At 41.5% G+C, this 16,793-nt stretch overlaps 1 protein-coding gene across 1 annotated transcript in view; it reads right to left on the bottom strand.

Moving 5' to 3' along the window:
* The window catches only part of lpgat1 (lysophosphatidylglycerol acyltransferase 1), a 128,607-nt gene that overhangs the window by 82,777 nt on the left and 29,037 nt on the right, over nt 1-16,793 (bottom strand). Inside the window, exons 3-4 of the mRNA XM_078557033.1 lie at nt 12,275-12,393; nt 3,462-3,557 (exon numbers count right to left, since the gene is read on the bottom strand). Of these exons, the coding sequence (XP_078413159.1) occupies nt 3,462-3,557; nt 12,275-12,393 (215 nt within the window). The remainder of the gene's footprint in view (nt 1-3,461; nt 3,558-12,274; nt 12,394-16,793) is intronic.

Here is a 16,793-nt window from a genome sequence, read left to right as displayed (position 1 = left end):
TGGAAATTTGAATTTCTTTTTAAATGTTAATTGGTCTCTATGGAGATTGTAACAATTTTGCCATCATTTGTTTTGACAAACTATTCAATTTACCATCTTCACATTAAAATGCCCCAAAGGAAATCATTACACATCAAACTCTCTCACCACAAGCATAAATACATTCAGAAAATACTATTTCGATTCCGTATGGGGTCTTAAATATTCATTGTACTTATTCATGGTTTAGATGATGAGATAGAAAGCCACCTATCCAAGCTCACCAATGATACAAAGATAGGTGGCAATGTAAGCAGCATAGTTGGAAGCATAAAATTACAAGGGGACATTAATAAATAAAGTGAATGGACAAAACTGTGGCAAATAGATTTTGATGTAGGCAAGTGTTAGGTCATCCACTTTTGTCCTAAAAGGATAGAACAGGATAATTTTTTAAATGGTTAAATGCTAGAAGCAGTGGAGGTCCAAAGAAATCTGGGGATCCAGGTGCACAGATTAAAACGTCATGGGCAGGTACAAAAGAAAGACGGCAAATCTGTATCAAGAGGGCTGGAACATAAGGAGGTAGAAGTCATGTTTCAGTCATATGAAGCTCCACTTAGCCTGCACCTGGAGTGCTGTGTTCACTTCTGGCCAGGAAGGACAAAGTGATCTGGAGGGAATGCAGCATAGATTTACTAGAATGATACCTGGACTCTAAGCTTTCAATTACAAGATTATACACACTGGAATTTAGAGATTAATAGGTGGTTTGAGTAAAGTTTAAGATATTAAGGGGAATTGATAGTGTGTCTCTATCTACTCTATTTCTACCGGTCGGAGAGTCTAACTCTAAGGGATACAGTATAAAAATTAGAGACAGGCCTTTCAGGACTGAAGTTAGGAAACATTTCTACATACATTTTGGAAAGCTCTTCTACAATTGCAGTTGATGCTGAATGAATTGTTAATTTCAAATCCAAGATTGATAGGTTTCTATTAACCAAAGGTATTAACGGATATGGGACAAGATGGACATATGGAGCTGGGTCACAGATCAGTCAAGATTTCATTGACTGGTGAACAGGCTCAAGGAGATGGTCTGCTCCTTTTCTTTCCTATGTTCCTAATCAATTTACACAAAATCAAAACTGTTGCCCTTTTGTTCAATTCTTTCAGCGAACATTCAATTATTGTCCTTTAAAATGTACATAAAGGAAATTAGTGAATGCCATTAAACGTTATTATATGGTCATGGCCTATTTATATTAAACTGCATTCATAAAACTGTTTCTCCATTAAGTTTACAGCAGCCATAATTCCAACATCAAGTCTCCATTTAATTTATCACATAAAAAAGCTCTCCCAGAAAAATAATTGGAGCACTGAACTCCCACTTTCTCTATCCGACACTCTTGAAGCTGATCAAGCTGACCAACTCACTCTAGCTGGCATTGTGAGGTTCACATTCTCAAATGGTATGGTAGGGAGTCACTTTACTGTAAGAAAGCCTTTACACTTACAAATAGAAAACTGAATCTTCTCTTCTCTGGAATCCGCTAATCATCAATGCTATTGATTTACCTACTTACTAGATACATCACAGGATAAAAATGCTAAAAACATAGGATTACTGACATCCTATTAACAAAATTAATTTAATGAAATTTGTTTCAATGTACTTAAACTGTAGAAAACAAAAAGTCTTAAAACAATTTGCATCTTTGCTTTAGTAAATCCTGTTCAAGGCCATCCAGGCTGTACTTCACAACAGTAAAACATAAATTAGTGATCCCACCACCAAAATATTTATGCATATAAGAGAAAAAATGCAACATATTTTTGAAAGTGTACCCAGTTATAAAACAGAAATTAAGTTCCCCCAGCAAGCCCATCATCCTGGAAACTAACATTTCAACGTCTAGCTGGTGGCCAAACACTGTTTACTCAGTAACATACAAGCATGACCAAACATGTTAAGCTCAATACCCACACCTGTACCATCCACAAGAGCAAACAAAGAAACAGCATTTCATTAAACAATCTACCTGCAGGCATGAAACTCAAATCAGGCCACCACGTATGGCTTATATTTAATTAAGTAAACAAATGACCTTAGGAGCTGAACCTACCCAGGGGTCAGCTCATTATCAACAACGCACTTTGGCCCAAATCTTCCGATCAGCATCAGAACTGCTGCAACCAACGCTGACCAGTCAGAAAACTACCCATGTTCCTACATAAGTTTTTTTTAAAAAGGCCAAACCTCCAATCCTGGGTAAAACGGAAATCGCTCAGTGCAGGAATCCAAGCAGAGACCAACAAAGGTGATCACTGCAGAAATCATGCTCCCTTTTCACAACATCAGCCACCATGTTCAGTTTAGTGTTTAAAGATCCCAAAGCTTTTGAGGGGCGAGCAAGTGGTCTCGGGGGTATTCAGGTCTGGCCAGGAGCGTGGGGAGGGGGGGGGCAAGAAACTTTGGCATTGGACAGTAGTTTTTCTCTGCCCTGACTGGCCAATCATTCAATTAGGGCACTGAAGGGAGAACCAAAACAGGACAGCAAAAAGCTGAACGATGCTAAATTTTTTTGGGAAGGAAAAATTTGCATCCAGGTCTGGATCAAGAGTGGAATTGGGTCAGGTCCAGGGTAGGGGCTGTGGGTCAGTTGTGGAGTTACCCAGCTGTCAGGCCAGATATTAAACCATCTAACATTTCCTGGGTAACCATCCAGGTAAGGAGCATGTATCTAGCTCAGAGTCAGAGACATTTACAGAGGGTCCTGGGCAGCAGGGAATCAGCCCATCGTAAGTTTAAACTTCCCCGGTCATTCCCAAATACATCTGCGTATTAGGACTTCCGCAGCGTCCTAATGCGCATCTACCATTACATGTTCAGTCTCTGATGACCTGGATATGGAAGATTTGCAGCCCATATTTTAGCTAAACAAAAAATTGATAATGTAGGAGTAGGAATACTAGAATCATAAACAAAGATTGCTGTAAATAAGTCATGCAAAGGAACAGGACACCAGAGAAGCTGATGTGGACAGCTTTTCAGAATCTGCAGTTCCAAGAAACAAATTAAGTAAAAAGACTAGTTTAGCTGGCTTCAATTCAACTTTACTGGAGACAACACACAACACAAAGCATTCATGTGTGAAATGGGAAACTCACTATGATGCAATGAGAAATATAAGGGGACTGGTCAGATTGTGGGAAAGAGGTGCTCACATTGCATTAGAAGAGGCTTTCTATTCAATACAATAATACTTAGATTGTTATTTGGTGCAAAGAGCTTATTTACCAACATGGTAATAATATGCCCTACTTTATTTCCAAGTCCCCGACATAGAAACTCCAGAACTGTTTGGAAACTGTACAAGCATTATACTGCACAGTAAACAGTAACACCTTCTACTGTTTGTGTGGTTGTTCCAATAAACACATGGTGCTAATTAGCACATCATCATTTCCCTCACCTGTCGAATGAAGAAGTCCCCATGGATGAGGGAGACAACACCAAAGTTTGTAAACTTGAAAATATATTCCATTAGCCACATCATGTTGCAAACTACCTGTTGGAGAAACAAAAACAAATTTTTTAATTGGCATGCAAACTACCAGCACCAGAAAACAGTCATAGGGTTTGAAGTTCCCAGGAGAGCAATTCTGAAAGGGTAAACTAATTATTACTCCTGAGGATTAAAGCATCTACTGGTACATCTTGAAAAACAGTTCACCACAAAGTCATTTCCTGGTCACACCTACAGCAACAAAGCTGAATTCTAACCTAAATATAAAATCTTGGTCTCACTATCTACCCTTTTGTCTGCACATGTACATGAGCCCTTCAATTCATCACATCAGTCCTGCACCCTTCTCTTTATTCTCATTGCTCATAAAATACTTTCATTCGATACTTCAGTCCTTTTTGAGGTAGCCACCCTTTATTGTTGGCGGGCTATTTAATGTAACAGGTGAAACTGATAAGCTGAGGACAAGAGGAGAATCCTGCTCAAACAAGGATGACTTTTTAAACATTATTTTTAAAAAAAACACAGTGCAGCAATGCTGTGGCTTAGATTCCTTACATTCAGTAGAATATTCAAAAACACAAATTTTTGCAGCAAGTGCTTTAACGGCACACTCATGGTCCATCAGTGGAAGTTGTGAACAAATTGCCCTGTGCTCACTCCATTCATGTAAACACCTCCAAAATCTCAACTGTGTTCATGTTAACTCCTTTAATGGCAACTTTGTGATGTCATGAGGTCGCAACACACAAACAAAACAATTTAGTGGTTTTTGAAAATTGTGTGTCATTCTATCCCCAGGAGGGGCTCTGGGCAATATTTTCGACATTTATGAAAGTTTCTTTTTAGCACTGCTAAACTTTTCCTTTGAGATGTGAATTGCAGAAGATCATGTTATATTGCAGACCAAGATATAGTTTGTGTCTGAACCATCAAGTTCTGCATTTGGATAACTAGCCCAAGAGGTTGCTTTTCTAGTATCAACATGTTTGAATGCACCCTTAGTGATAAACAGAAAATCAATTTTATAATCTTAAGTGGGCATACCACAAAAAACGCAGTTGGCCTGCCACCTTCCTAGTTTGCCTTAGTGAAAAGCTCAGACTTTGGGGGGGGGGGGGGTTGCGGGGGAGGGAGGAAAGAAAGAGACCTCCATCAGGTGCTTGTTCCATCAGCAGAACTGATATCATCACACTTTGTATTTTCAAGGCTCATAACATTGCTCAGGTCCTCCATGACCATCAAGCTCAATGACCAACCCTAGTTTAATGGAGAGTATAGAATTGCATGCTGGCAGCAAAATCAAGTACACCTGAAAATGAGGTGTCAGGTTGTTAAACTGTAACACAGGATTATATTCATGCTAAACAGTGAAGGAGGTGAGCTATAGACAGATATAAATGTTTCCACAAATAACAGATCAGGTTGAAGTTCTGAATACTGCCAAAAGTTGTGAATGATGATGGATAATAAAGCAACAAGAGGTGGCATCTCCACAAACCTCATTATCAATCATAGTAGAGCACAAGGCGTGAATGTAAAAGACAAAGTTGATGCATTTGCAAACAGTTAGCCAGAAGTGCAGAGTGATGCTCCTTCAAGACCTGAAGGTGTCAGCTGTGGCTCAGTTCATAGCACCCTCGCCTTTGAATCAGAAGGTTGTGGGTTCATGTCCCACTCCTGGAAACCAAGAACTGTGATTGTACTCAAAAGAGTTGCAATCTGTGACTGTTGATAACTCGAAAGAATTTTTAAAGGGAGGTGTCAGCTGTGGCTCAGTTCATAGCACCCTCACCTTTGAATCAGAGGGTTGTGGGTTCATGTCCCACTCCTGGAAACCAAGAACTGTGATTGTACTCGAAAGAGTTGCAATCTGTGACTGTTGATAACTCGAAAGAGTTTCAAGACCTGCTCTTGAAGTCCTAATCATTACAAACGCCAGTCTTCAGCTAATTCAACTGATTCCATTTGACATCAGGAAAAGACCAATGGCAAAGGCCGCAGGCCCAGACAACGTTCTGGCTCTATTGCTGAAGGCCTCTGCTCCAGAATTAGCCATTGCCAATAGCCAGGCTGCTCCAGTGCAGTTACATTTATCAAACTGTGTAAAAATGTCTAGGTATGTTCTGTCCTGTCCTCAAAATGCAAGACAAATACAACCTGGTCAATTGCCACCACATCAACCTACCAATCATTAGCATATTAGCAACACAGTGAAAGGAGTTGTCAACTGTGTCACGAACAAGCACTTAATAACCAATTACCCACTCACTGTTGCTCAGTTTTGCTTCCACCAAGGCCACTTGGGTCCAGGCCTTATTATGGTCTGTGTCCAAACATGGACACTAAAGCAGTTTTCCCTAAAGCCAGACAAGACTGACTGCCCCTGACATTCAGAGAGCAGTCAATGGAGTATGGCACCAAGGAACTCTAGTAAAACTGACAAAAAGGATCAAGGGCACCACCAGTGCTAGAGCAAGGTTACCAACAATCACAGTAACAACCAAGAATATTGTTGCAGGAAATTTTGAGGGCTGCATCTGAGGCCCAACTATCTTCAGCTGCTTCAAACCTTCCCTCCAAGGTCAGAAGGAGGGCTCCTTGCAGACATTTGCAATTTTCAGCTTCTTTTGCAATTCTTCAGATAATGAAACAGTCCATGGCCACATACAGCAAGACATGGGCAAAATCCAGGATTGGCTGATAAATAGGGGAGTTCACACCACACCAGTGCTTGGTAATTACCATTTTCAATGAGAGATTCTAACCAGCTCCTCTTGACATTCAATGGCATTACCATCATCATGTTCTTCACTATCAGGAACCAGAAACTCAACTGGATCAGCTACATAAATGCCATGGATGCTACAACAAATCAGAAGCTGGGTATTCTGCACGAGTGGCTTACCTATTGTCTTCATAAAGCCTGCCCCCACTTACAAGGCACAAGTTAGCTGTGTGATAGCTTACTATCTATTTGCCTGAATTTTGCTGGAGTTGCACCCTCTCAAGAAGCTTGACACTCTCCAGAACAATGCAGTCTTGGTGTTCTGCACTTCATCCACCAGCCTAAATCTCCATCCTATCAATAAAAACCAGTGTACCAGTTTGTACTATCTACAAGATGCACTGCACCAGAAAATGAACCAGACGAGCTATATAAATACTGAGGCTACAAAAGCAGATCAGAGGCTGGGAATTTTGAGTCGGGTAACTCACCTCCTGACTGCCCAAAGCCCGTCTACAATTTACAATGCAAAAGTTAGGATTGTGATGGAATAATCTCCACTTGCCTGGAATAGTGCAGCTCCAACACTCAAGAAGCTCAACACCATTCACGACAAAGCAGCCCACTTAATTGGCACTCCATCCACCACCTTAAACATTCACTCCCTCCAACACTGCACAGCGGCGGCAGTGTGTACCATCTACAAGATGTACTGCAGCAACTTGCCAAGGCTCCTTTGATAGCACCTTCCACCTAGAAGGGCATGGGGAACTTATGCATGGCAAGCTCCCCTCCAAGCCACACACTTTCCTGCCTTGGAACTATATCACTGTTCCTTCACTGTTGCAGGATCAAATTCCCGGAACTCTCTCCTCAAGAGCACGGTAGGTGTACTTGAACTATTGCAGCCCATCTGGCGCAAGGACTCAACACCATTTTCAAGGGCAATTATGGATGGGCAGCAAATGTTGGCCTTGCTAGTGACACCCACATCCCACGAAAGAGGGGTAAAAAAATTAAAAATAATGTGCCAAGGCTTCTTTGGGAGTTTCCCCAACACCCGCAAATTTCACTACCTAAAAGGGAATATGCAGATGGAGTAGAGCCGCACACAGTAACCTCCAATTTACACACCATCTTGTGCACAACATAATGACGTGGACATATATTGCTATCCCTTTATGCAACCATATACTACAGACTGAAATATGCAGGAGTTGTCCCCTATAGCAGATTGGAAGAAACCAGTGTCAAAGAGGTTAAGGATTGTAGTGACTGACAGTCAAAGCATGGCCCCCTGGTCCAGCAGATCTTGTTGCAGGTCTGCAACAGCTTAAAAATGGAGAAATGCAACCAGCTAGATAGAGCAAAAAAAATCAACTCTTGGCCTATAAACCCGGTGTGATGATTATGACCTCCTACAAACAGCCCCACTCAATGCCAATTTTCTATTAAGCTCAGCTGCTGCTCATGCTGGCTGCTGATGCTGTTGCTCTTTTTTTCCCATATTTGTTCGTGGAAAGCAGGCGTCACTGGCTAGGTCAGGATTTATTGCCCAATCCTAACTGCCCTTGTGCAGAGCGCATTTTTGAGTCAACCTCAATGCTGTGGGTCTGGGGTCACATGTAGGCCAGACCAGGTGTGGACAGCAGATTTCCTTTTATGACAATGGTTTCATGGTCATCATTAGACTTTAATTCCAGATATTTATTGATTTCAATAACTCCACCATTTGCCGTGGCGGGATTCAAACCCGGGTACCCAGAGCATCACTAGATTACCAGTCCAGTGACAATACCACTACACTACCGCCTCCCCCCTCTTCCCTCATCCAAATAGGTCTGGCAATAGAAGTACTCATGATAAGCAGATAGATCTTAATGCAAATAAGTAAATCAAAAATGAGATCATGAAGTGACCTGGGTGCTGGAAATTTTTCTGGTAAAAACAGCAGAATGGCATACAGATCTCATGATCCAATTACTTGCAGGTGGCTGCCTCTTCAGATACTGCTTCAGCGATTCTAAGAACTACTCTGCTTCGTTTTAAACTACCAAGTTGGGATTTCCACTGTTTTGTGTTAAAATGACACTGGGACATGATTTGTGTGCATTATTGAAGCTCCCTACCCATGTCCCTGGGGGCACATTAGAAACCTGAAAGAGCTGAGTGATTAAAATGGTAGCGACACAGCAGAAAGTGCTGTACAGTGGTTTTAACCAGCCACCTGCCCCTGATCCCACTCAGGGTTAAAATAGCCCCAGTAGATATTTATAGCACCTCAGAAGACCGTTTGGCTCAGCATGAAAAATGTCAGTTCTTTGCTACAGTAAATCAAAAACTAATTCCCTCTCCCCCTCTGACAATATTCCTCCACCAAGGAAACAAATCATTAATGTCATTGTTTTTGGGATCTTGATGTATAGAAATTCGCTATTCACCCACATCAGTGACACTTAAAAAGTAATTAATTGGATGTGAAGTGCTTGAGACGTGGATGAAAACATATGCTATAAAGCTGCAAATTCCTAATGTTCTTAATGAAAAGGGGACTAACAAACAAGTCAGCTTTAGTGTGTACTCTCACCCCAGTCAGAAGGTTGTTTGCTCAAGTCCCTTTCCAGATACTTGGAGCTGGATCTTTGGGCCCTGAGGCGGGGGCAAAGCTAACCAGCATGATGGCTTCCCAGCTTTACTGCACCCCGGCCCATTTTCCTGCAGGTGGACTTTGGGCCGGGGCAGGGCAGGGCAGAGAGGTGGGGGCAGTGGTGCAAGCCACCCTCCCACAAGCAGGTTAATTGGCTAACTGCTCTTAAGTGCCTATCAAGGCCTGTTGTTGGAGGCAGACTGGGATTTTCCAGTTGGGCTCCAGGTTCCTCCAGGCAGTGGGAGACAGAGCAACTGCCTGGGGATGGCCTCCCAGCAGCATGCCAATGGGCCAGCGCCCCAGTCAGGCTTAGAGGCCCTCCCTCTAAGGTTTGCTCTCCACAGTGAGGTTGCAAAGGCCTTTTTTATGTAAAATTTCAATAAGTTGGAGAGAGGGCACTTCCATTTTGAGGTGCCCTTTCCCGTCACTTACCCACCATGGAATCTGCGACTGTGCTTTCAAGCTGGAAGACTTTCAATTGGTCCTCCAATGGAGAACGCAGCATCCTTAATTGGCCAGTGAGCACTCCTTCTGGTCATTAATTCACCAATTTGGGGAAAAGTCACAGGTGAGTTACTGTTCCCTACACAGTGCAGGCTGCTGACCTCCACTTGAGCTTGATAGTTGGGATAACTCTGCCTTTGAGCACAAAATATAGGCTGACACTACAGTGTAAAGCTAAAGAAGAGATGAGGCATTAAACATCTCTTAGATGGGCATAAAAGATCCCATAGCATTATTTCTGAAGCGTTACCTCCAGTGTCCTAGTTACCATTTATCCCTCAATCAGCATCACTAAGGGGATTATCTAGTCATTGTCACATTCCTGTTTATGGGGGGTCTGCTGTGCGCAAATTGGCTCCTGCATTTTCTATATTACAACAGTGAATACGCTTCAAAAATCCTTCTTGCTGTGAAGTGCTCTGAGACGTCCTGAGGTTGCGAAAGGCACCATATAAATGTGTCTTTCTTCTTTGTAGTCTGAAATGGATGATTGTCTGCTTCAGAAATGATGAGCTCCCTAGCTACAAGAAACTAATTATTTTCTTCATCCGTGTAAATAACATACCCTGAGTCCATGATGAGTAGAAACTACCAAATTTTAGCTAATGAATCCAGTCAGTCAATGATCCCAAGTGCCAACCTCAATCATTTAGCCCCATGTGAAACTTCGGGATAAGCAGATCTGTTAAGTCACAGAAAAGGACTTTTTAGTGAGCCACAATAAAAGGTCTATAAGTGTTATATTAATGTTAGGAGCAAATTAATCTGCTTAAGAAACAAACCACAATTTTTAAAGATTAAACATTCTGTTGTTAATATTGTGTTCAGGTTGATTTCTTAGGCTTCCATTAAATAATATTTCATTCATTAACGATTAATGGGATCTCATACTGTTCAGATGGTGAAAATCAATGTGTTCCCTTATAAATGCTGATAACATTTGCTGGAAATTACATGGTTCACAAGAAATACAGCACAAGAATTTGATAAAGCTAGAATTTAAACATCAACAGGAGACAATATAAACTGAAACTGCAATAAGGTCAGGTGTGAGGTATTTGTCTGCCCAGCAGCCATGAAAAAAAGTTTTATTAGCAAGTTATTGTCTGTGGGCTGTCATTACTGCAAGTTTCTTACACAGTCATTCTATCATACATTCATGTGACAAGCTTCCTTCAATCATGAGTTCAGAAGTGGGGATGTTCGCTGATGATTGCAAAACGTTCAGCACCATTCGCGACTCCTCAGATATTCAAGCAGTCCATGTCCAAATGCAGCAAGACCTGGATGATATCCAGGCTTGGGCTGACAAGTGGCAAGTAACACTCGCACCACACAAGTGCCATTCAATGACCATCTCCAACAAGAGAGGATATAACCATCACCCCTTGCCATTCAGTAACACTACCATTGCTGATTTTTCCCACTAACAACATCCTGGGGGTTACCATTGCCCAGAAACTAAACTGGACTAGCCAAATAAATACTGTGACTACAAGAACAGGTCAGAGGCTGGGAATCCTGTGGTGAGTAACTCACCTCCTGACTCCCCAAAGCCTGTCCACCATCGACAAGGCACAAGTCAGGGGTGCAATGGGGGAATACTCCTCACTGGCATGTATGAGTGCAGCTCCAACAACACTCAAGCAGCTTGACACCATCCAGGACAAAGCAGACCGCTTGATTGTCACCCCATCCAGCATCTTCAACATTCACTCCCTCCATCACCGATGTACAGTGGCAGTGTGTACCATCTACAAGATGCATTGCAGCAACTAGTCAGGCCTCCTTTGACAGCACCTTCCAAACCCACGACCACCACCATCTAGAAGGACAAGGGCACCAGACTCATGGGACCACCACCACCTGGAAGTTCCCCTCCAAGCCATTCACCATCCTGATTTGGAAATATGTCATTGTTCCTTCACAGTCGCTGGTCAAAATTCTGAACTCCCCTGAACTCCCTCCCTAACAGTACTGAGAGTGTATCTACACCACATGGACTGGAGTGGTTCAAGAAGGCAGCTCACCACCACCTTCTCAAAGGCAATTAGGGATGGGCAATAAATGCTGACCCTGCCAGCGACATCCACACCTCATGAAAGAATTTTTTAAAAAGCAGCTAAACAGATTATAGGAAAGAAAGCATCTAGTCAAGCTCACATCTTTCACCTGGCGACTCATTCATGGATATAGTAACTGGGACCTTCTGGTCTGTAATTCAGCAACTAACTAGATAAATTTACTAAGTTACCAAGGACCCTATAAATAAATGTTATTAAATTACAGGCTAAAAACTTAGTCCAAATCTTGATATAAACTGGCAAAGCAGTCCTTTAAAGTAGTAAATTTAATATAAAGCTACGATAAATTTATTTATATTTTAAAGTAGAAAAGGGAGCTAAGGAGATATAGGAAGAAAAATGTCAAAAGAAATGGATGCAGAGACATGTTGGGAGAATTACTGGTGGGGGATTACTAAAAGCATGGCCAAAATGAAGGCACAGTGCATTTCCAGACTTGACCACCATTTGGTTTCACACAATATCTTTTTTTTATATAAACTTTAGGTGCATTACTCTTACCAGACTCTATTTGACAGTGTGGCCCAGCAACAGAGCAGAGTTAACTTCCACATAAACTCAATTCGAAGGGGGCCAACTGGTGAGCCATGAGGGAAAAGTAACTCATGGAGCAAGGCATTCACAAACTTGGCAGAAAGATCTATTTTTCAGAGGTTGGTATAAGCTATCTTAAAATTTCACCTTTGCTCTTTAGAATAAGCAAGCAACACTATCATATAAAGTGAACATGAAATGCAAGGATGCTGGTTCAGATTTGTAACACAAAGAGAAACTGTCAGAAGGTTGCAGACCCTACCGTCCCTTTGTCCTGGAGACACATCATGAGGGTGCAGACATCACCTGTTGCCTGATGATTCACTAAGACCATGGTTTCATCTTCAGTAATTGCTTTCACATCATCTCCCCATTCAACCACTAGGAAAGAAAAAGCATTTGTAGCAAGGTACCACCAGTCCGATGTAAAACCAACTTTTTTCACATCCATAGCAACAAAAACTTATATTATGTAGCTCCTTTAACATAATAACGCTCCTGTTAAGTGTCTTGGGAGGTATCAAACTATGTTTTGCACCAAACCACAAAAGGAGATGTTAGAGCAGATAAAAAGCTTGGTCAAAAACATAGATTTTAAGGACCATCTTAAAACTGGAAAGATTGTTTGGGGAAGGAATTCAGGAGCTTAAGGCCTAGGCAGCTGAAGGCATAGCCACCCATGGTGGAGTAATTAAAATCGAGGATGCTCAAGAGGCCAGAATTGGAGGTGCACAGATATCTTGGAGGGTTCTAAGGTTGGAAGAGGTTAAGAGATGGGAGGGGTGAGGCCATGGGAAAATTTGAAGATAAAGGATGAGAATTTTTTTAAATGAGGCATTGCTTAACCAGAAGCCAACGTAGATCAGTGAGCATGGGTGATGAGTAAATGGCACTTGTTGCAAGTTAGTACTGACAGCAGAGTTTTGGATAACATCAGGTTTACAGAGGGGGCTGGCTAGGAGCATGTTGGCAGAGTCAAGTTCAGAGGCAATGAAGGCATGGATGATGGTTTCAGCAACAAATGAGTTGAGGCAGGGGTGGAGTGAGGCAATGTTATGGAGGTGGAAGTAGGGAGTTATAATGATGGCATGGATATATAGTCAAAGCTCAGCTTAGAATTCAATATGACACCAAGGTTGCAAACAGCCTCAGACAACTGCCAGGGAAATGAATGTAGTTGGTGTCTAGGGATTGAAGTTAGTGGCATGGTGAAAACAATGGCTTTGGTCTTCCCAACATTTAGTTAGGGGAAATTTCCGCTCACCCAATACTGGATGTCTGACAGCTATCTGACAACTTCTAGACAGTGGAGGGGTCGAGAGAAGTGATAGTGACGTAATACTGGGGTCGTCAGCACATGTATGGAAACTGACAACTGTTTTTTGATGTCGCTAAAGGGCAGCTTATTGATATAGCAGATATGTTATAGGTCACCAGCAGCTTATAAAACAAATGAAACTTGAACATTGCACCAATGTGAAAAATGTTTTTGAGGTACAGAAGGGTGCAAAACCACAACCCGTAGAAAATGAACAAGTTGAAATGAAATTTAAGCATCAAGGTTATGACTGAATGAGATTTCTGAAATTAGAAATTCAATTTTCCACCATGATTCTTTGTGTTACCGTTATTTAAGTGTCAGTTGTAGGTCAGTTAGTAGCATTTTTGCCTCAGAGTCAGAACATTGTGGGTTCAAGTCCCACCTCACTTGAGTACAAAAATCTAGGTTGACACTCAAATGTAGTACTGAGGGAGGGCTGCATTGTCAGAAGTGAAGTCTTTTTGATGACAGACTAAACCCAAGGCCCTATCTGCCCTCTCGTGTGGACGTAAAATACCTCATGGCACTATTTCTAAGAAGAGCGGGAGAATTATCCCCTGTGTTTTATTTAATATTTATCCCTCAATCAACATTGCAAAAACAAATTATCTGATGTTATGATCAGCTGATTTTAATACTGGACAAGTCAGATCCCAGAGTGAAAACTGACTTGATAGATCCTAACTTTTTTTTTAAAAAAACCATGGAGGTCAGTTACTGAACACATTCACAAGAGTCTGCCACTTTTAACACAAAGAATAAACCGTTTATTAAATAAGAAAAAATGAACCATATATTACACTAGACTTCTGGTGGATTTCTGAACATTCACTAGCTTCTTTTCCTCAGCTGGTATCTCTCCCTGAGAAACCCAAAAACTACAATATAACCTCACTATTTCCTCAACTTCAGAGCAAACACACGAGTTACCCAGCAGGCTTGCTGGATTTCTTAGAGAGATTAGACCTTCTGCCTGCCGTCTCTGGTGTACATACACTAACTGATACTCTGTTTCCTGTCTGGTTCATGGTGCGGCTGAACAGGTTGATTATCAACCTGCAAATCCTTCCAAAATACCTTTGGCAAGCAGTAAGCACGGGAGGGACTCCTGGTCAGCCATTCTTGATGAGAGTGGTAACCCTCATGCTATAGCCTCTGGCTTCAGGTTAGCAACACCACATGGACAGTTCAAGAAGGCAGCTCACCACCACCTTCTCAAGGGCAATTAGGGATGGGCAACAAATGCTGGCCTAGCCAGCAACAACCACATCCCAACAACAAATGAAAAAAAAAAATACTTAGGGTGGATGGTCAACATTCAGCATCAAATGAAACATATTTTGTAAATGAAGAACTTGCAAACATGATTCATGACCATTTAACATGACAGCACTTGTTAGAATTGCATCCAATCTCCACAACAGAGGAACAGTTATCCCTCTGCTGCTCTGACCTGCTTTTATGTAATACTTACTGACCCATGAGTGCATGATACCACATTACCGCAAGCAGTAATATGGGTTTGGAAAGAACCATTGTACGTGGAATTAAAATGGATTAATTAAATACCTTCAAAACAATGGAAAAGCTGTTAGAAGTATAAACGAGAGAATATATTCTGATGTAGCTAGTCTCTCACTTCCTCTATATCATAGAATTAACATTAATATAAAATGTTAGAATATTGAGCATTCAAACTGGAGAACCATTTCAAAAGTGCAGGCTCTCCTAAGCTTTATTTTACAAGCATTTGTATAGGTGATGACTTATTAGCCTCAAATGAGTTGTGCATGGCTTGAGCAACGTGTGGGGGAATTAGCCCAGAGGCCAGGATCTCTTTTCACATCAATCTACAGGTTGGTTGATCAAATGAAGGGCAGTACAAGCGGTTTGGAGCTATCCAAGGGCTAGGACGTATCAACTTGACAGCCATGGCTCAGTGGCAGCATTCTTGGCTGAGCCAGTAAATCACAGGTCCAGGCCCCACTCAGTGACTTGAGCACGTAATCTAAGTTATTATCTTAGTGTAGTACAGAGGAAATGCTGCATTGGCAGAGATACTATTATTTGAACGAGATGTTAAGTGGACAATCCGTCTGCCCTCCCAGGTGGGCAAAAGTTGCTATGAGGCTATTTGAAGAGCAGGGAAGATTACCAGGTGTATTGGCCAATATTTATCCCTCAACCAACACTGCTAAAAACAAATTCTGGTTAGTATCTCAGCTATTTGTGGGACCTTGCAGTGCACAGATAGGCTGCCACATTTCCCCATATTACAACAGTAAAACTACAATTCAAAGTACTTAATTGGCTGTGATCAAAGGTTATGACAGGTGTTTTATAAATGCAAGCAAGTCATTCTCTCAATAATTGAGGAATAAATGCACGGATGAAGCAGAAATGGGGAAGTGGATATCTTTGTAATCATCGTCTTTTTGTTCTTTCATGGGATGTGGGCATCGCTAGCAAGTAAAGCATTTGTTACACATCTCCAATTGCCCTTAAACTGAGCAGCTTATTGGGCCATTTCAGAAGGCAGTTAAGAGTCAACCACATTACTGTGGATTTGGAGTCACATATAGGCCAGACCAGGTAAAGATGGCAGATTTCCTTCCTTAAAAGGACATTAGTGAACTAGATGGGTTTTTACAACAATCAGTTGTAGTTTCATGGTCACCATCACTAGGACGAGCTTCAATTCCAGATTTTATTAATTGAATTTTAAAATTCCGCCAGTGCCATGGAAGAATTTGAACCCATGTCCCTGGAGCAGTAGCCTCGGCCTCTAGATCACTAGTCTAGTGACATTATCACTACGCTGTTATCTCCCCATAGGCAGTAAATAATGGAGTGGATCAGACTATTATTGAAAGTAAAAATTGAGCAGTTTCTTTGTGGAAATGCAGGTCGTTTCTGCAGCAGTTGAGACCCTCGCCCTGGTAGTTAACTGTCTGAGCAATGAAATCAATAATTGCCTCAATGGTGTTTAAAATATAGATTAAAATGTATTAGCAAGATTCTCTTTGAAACCCCTTAATTGCCACAATGAACAGCTTTGGTCCGATGAGAGTATATTTTGTCCCCAAAGACAAGTATTGCCTCAGGAATTAGAGAGCGGACTAAGCAATCCCTGCGTCGTCATATTGGAGGCTTGTTTCTTTTTCTTTGATGATCGGATATTTGGGAATAAACTTTTATTTCACTCTATTTGGCTTGTTTAAAAAAGACCCAATTACACTACACTTGTTATCCTGACACAATAGCCATGAGAGATTTGAGTCTCATTCTATGTCACAACAACCACGAATAGAACCGGCCATTACCAGAAGTCAAGTATTACATTCTGCACCCTAATCTAACTCAAAAGTAGAAAAACATGGAAGAGATTCAGTAACAGCTCCAAAATACTTATCACACTGTTACATTCAGCTCTGGGCTACAGAAAATATATTCTCCAAAC

The sequence above is a fragment of the Cetorhinus maximus genome, chromosome 14, assembly GCF_964194155.1.
Source record: "Cetorhinus maximus chromosome 14, sCetMax3.hap1.1, whole genome shotgun sequence".
In the NCBI taxonomy this organism is placed as follows: Eukaryota; Metazoa; Chordata; class Chondrichthyes; order Lamniformes; family Cetorhinidae; genus Cetorhinus; species Cetorhinus maximus.
The sequence above is the reverse complement of the archived record's forward strand: the minus strand, read 5'-3'. Positions and strand labels throughout refer to the sequence as shown.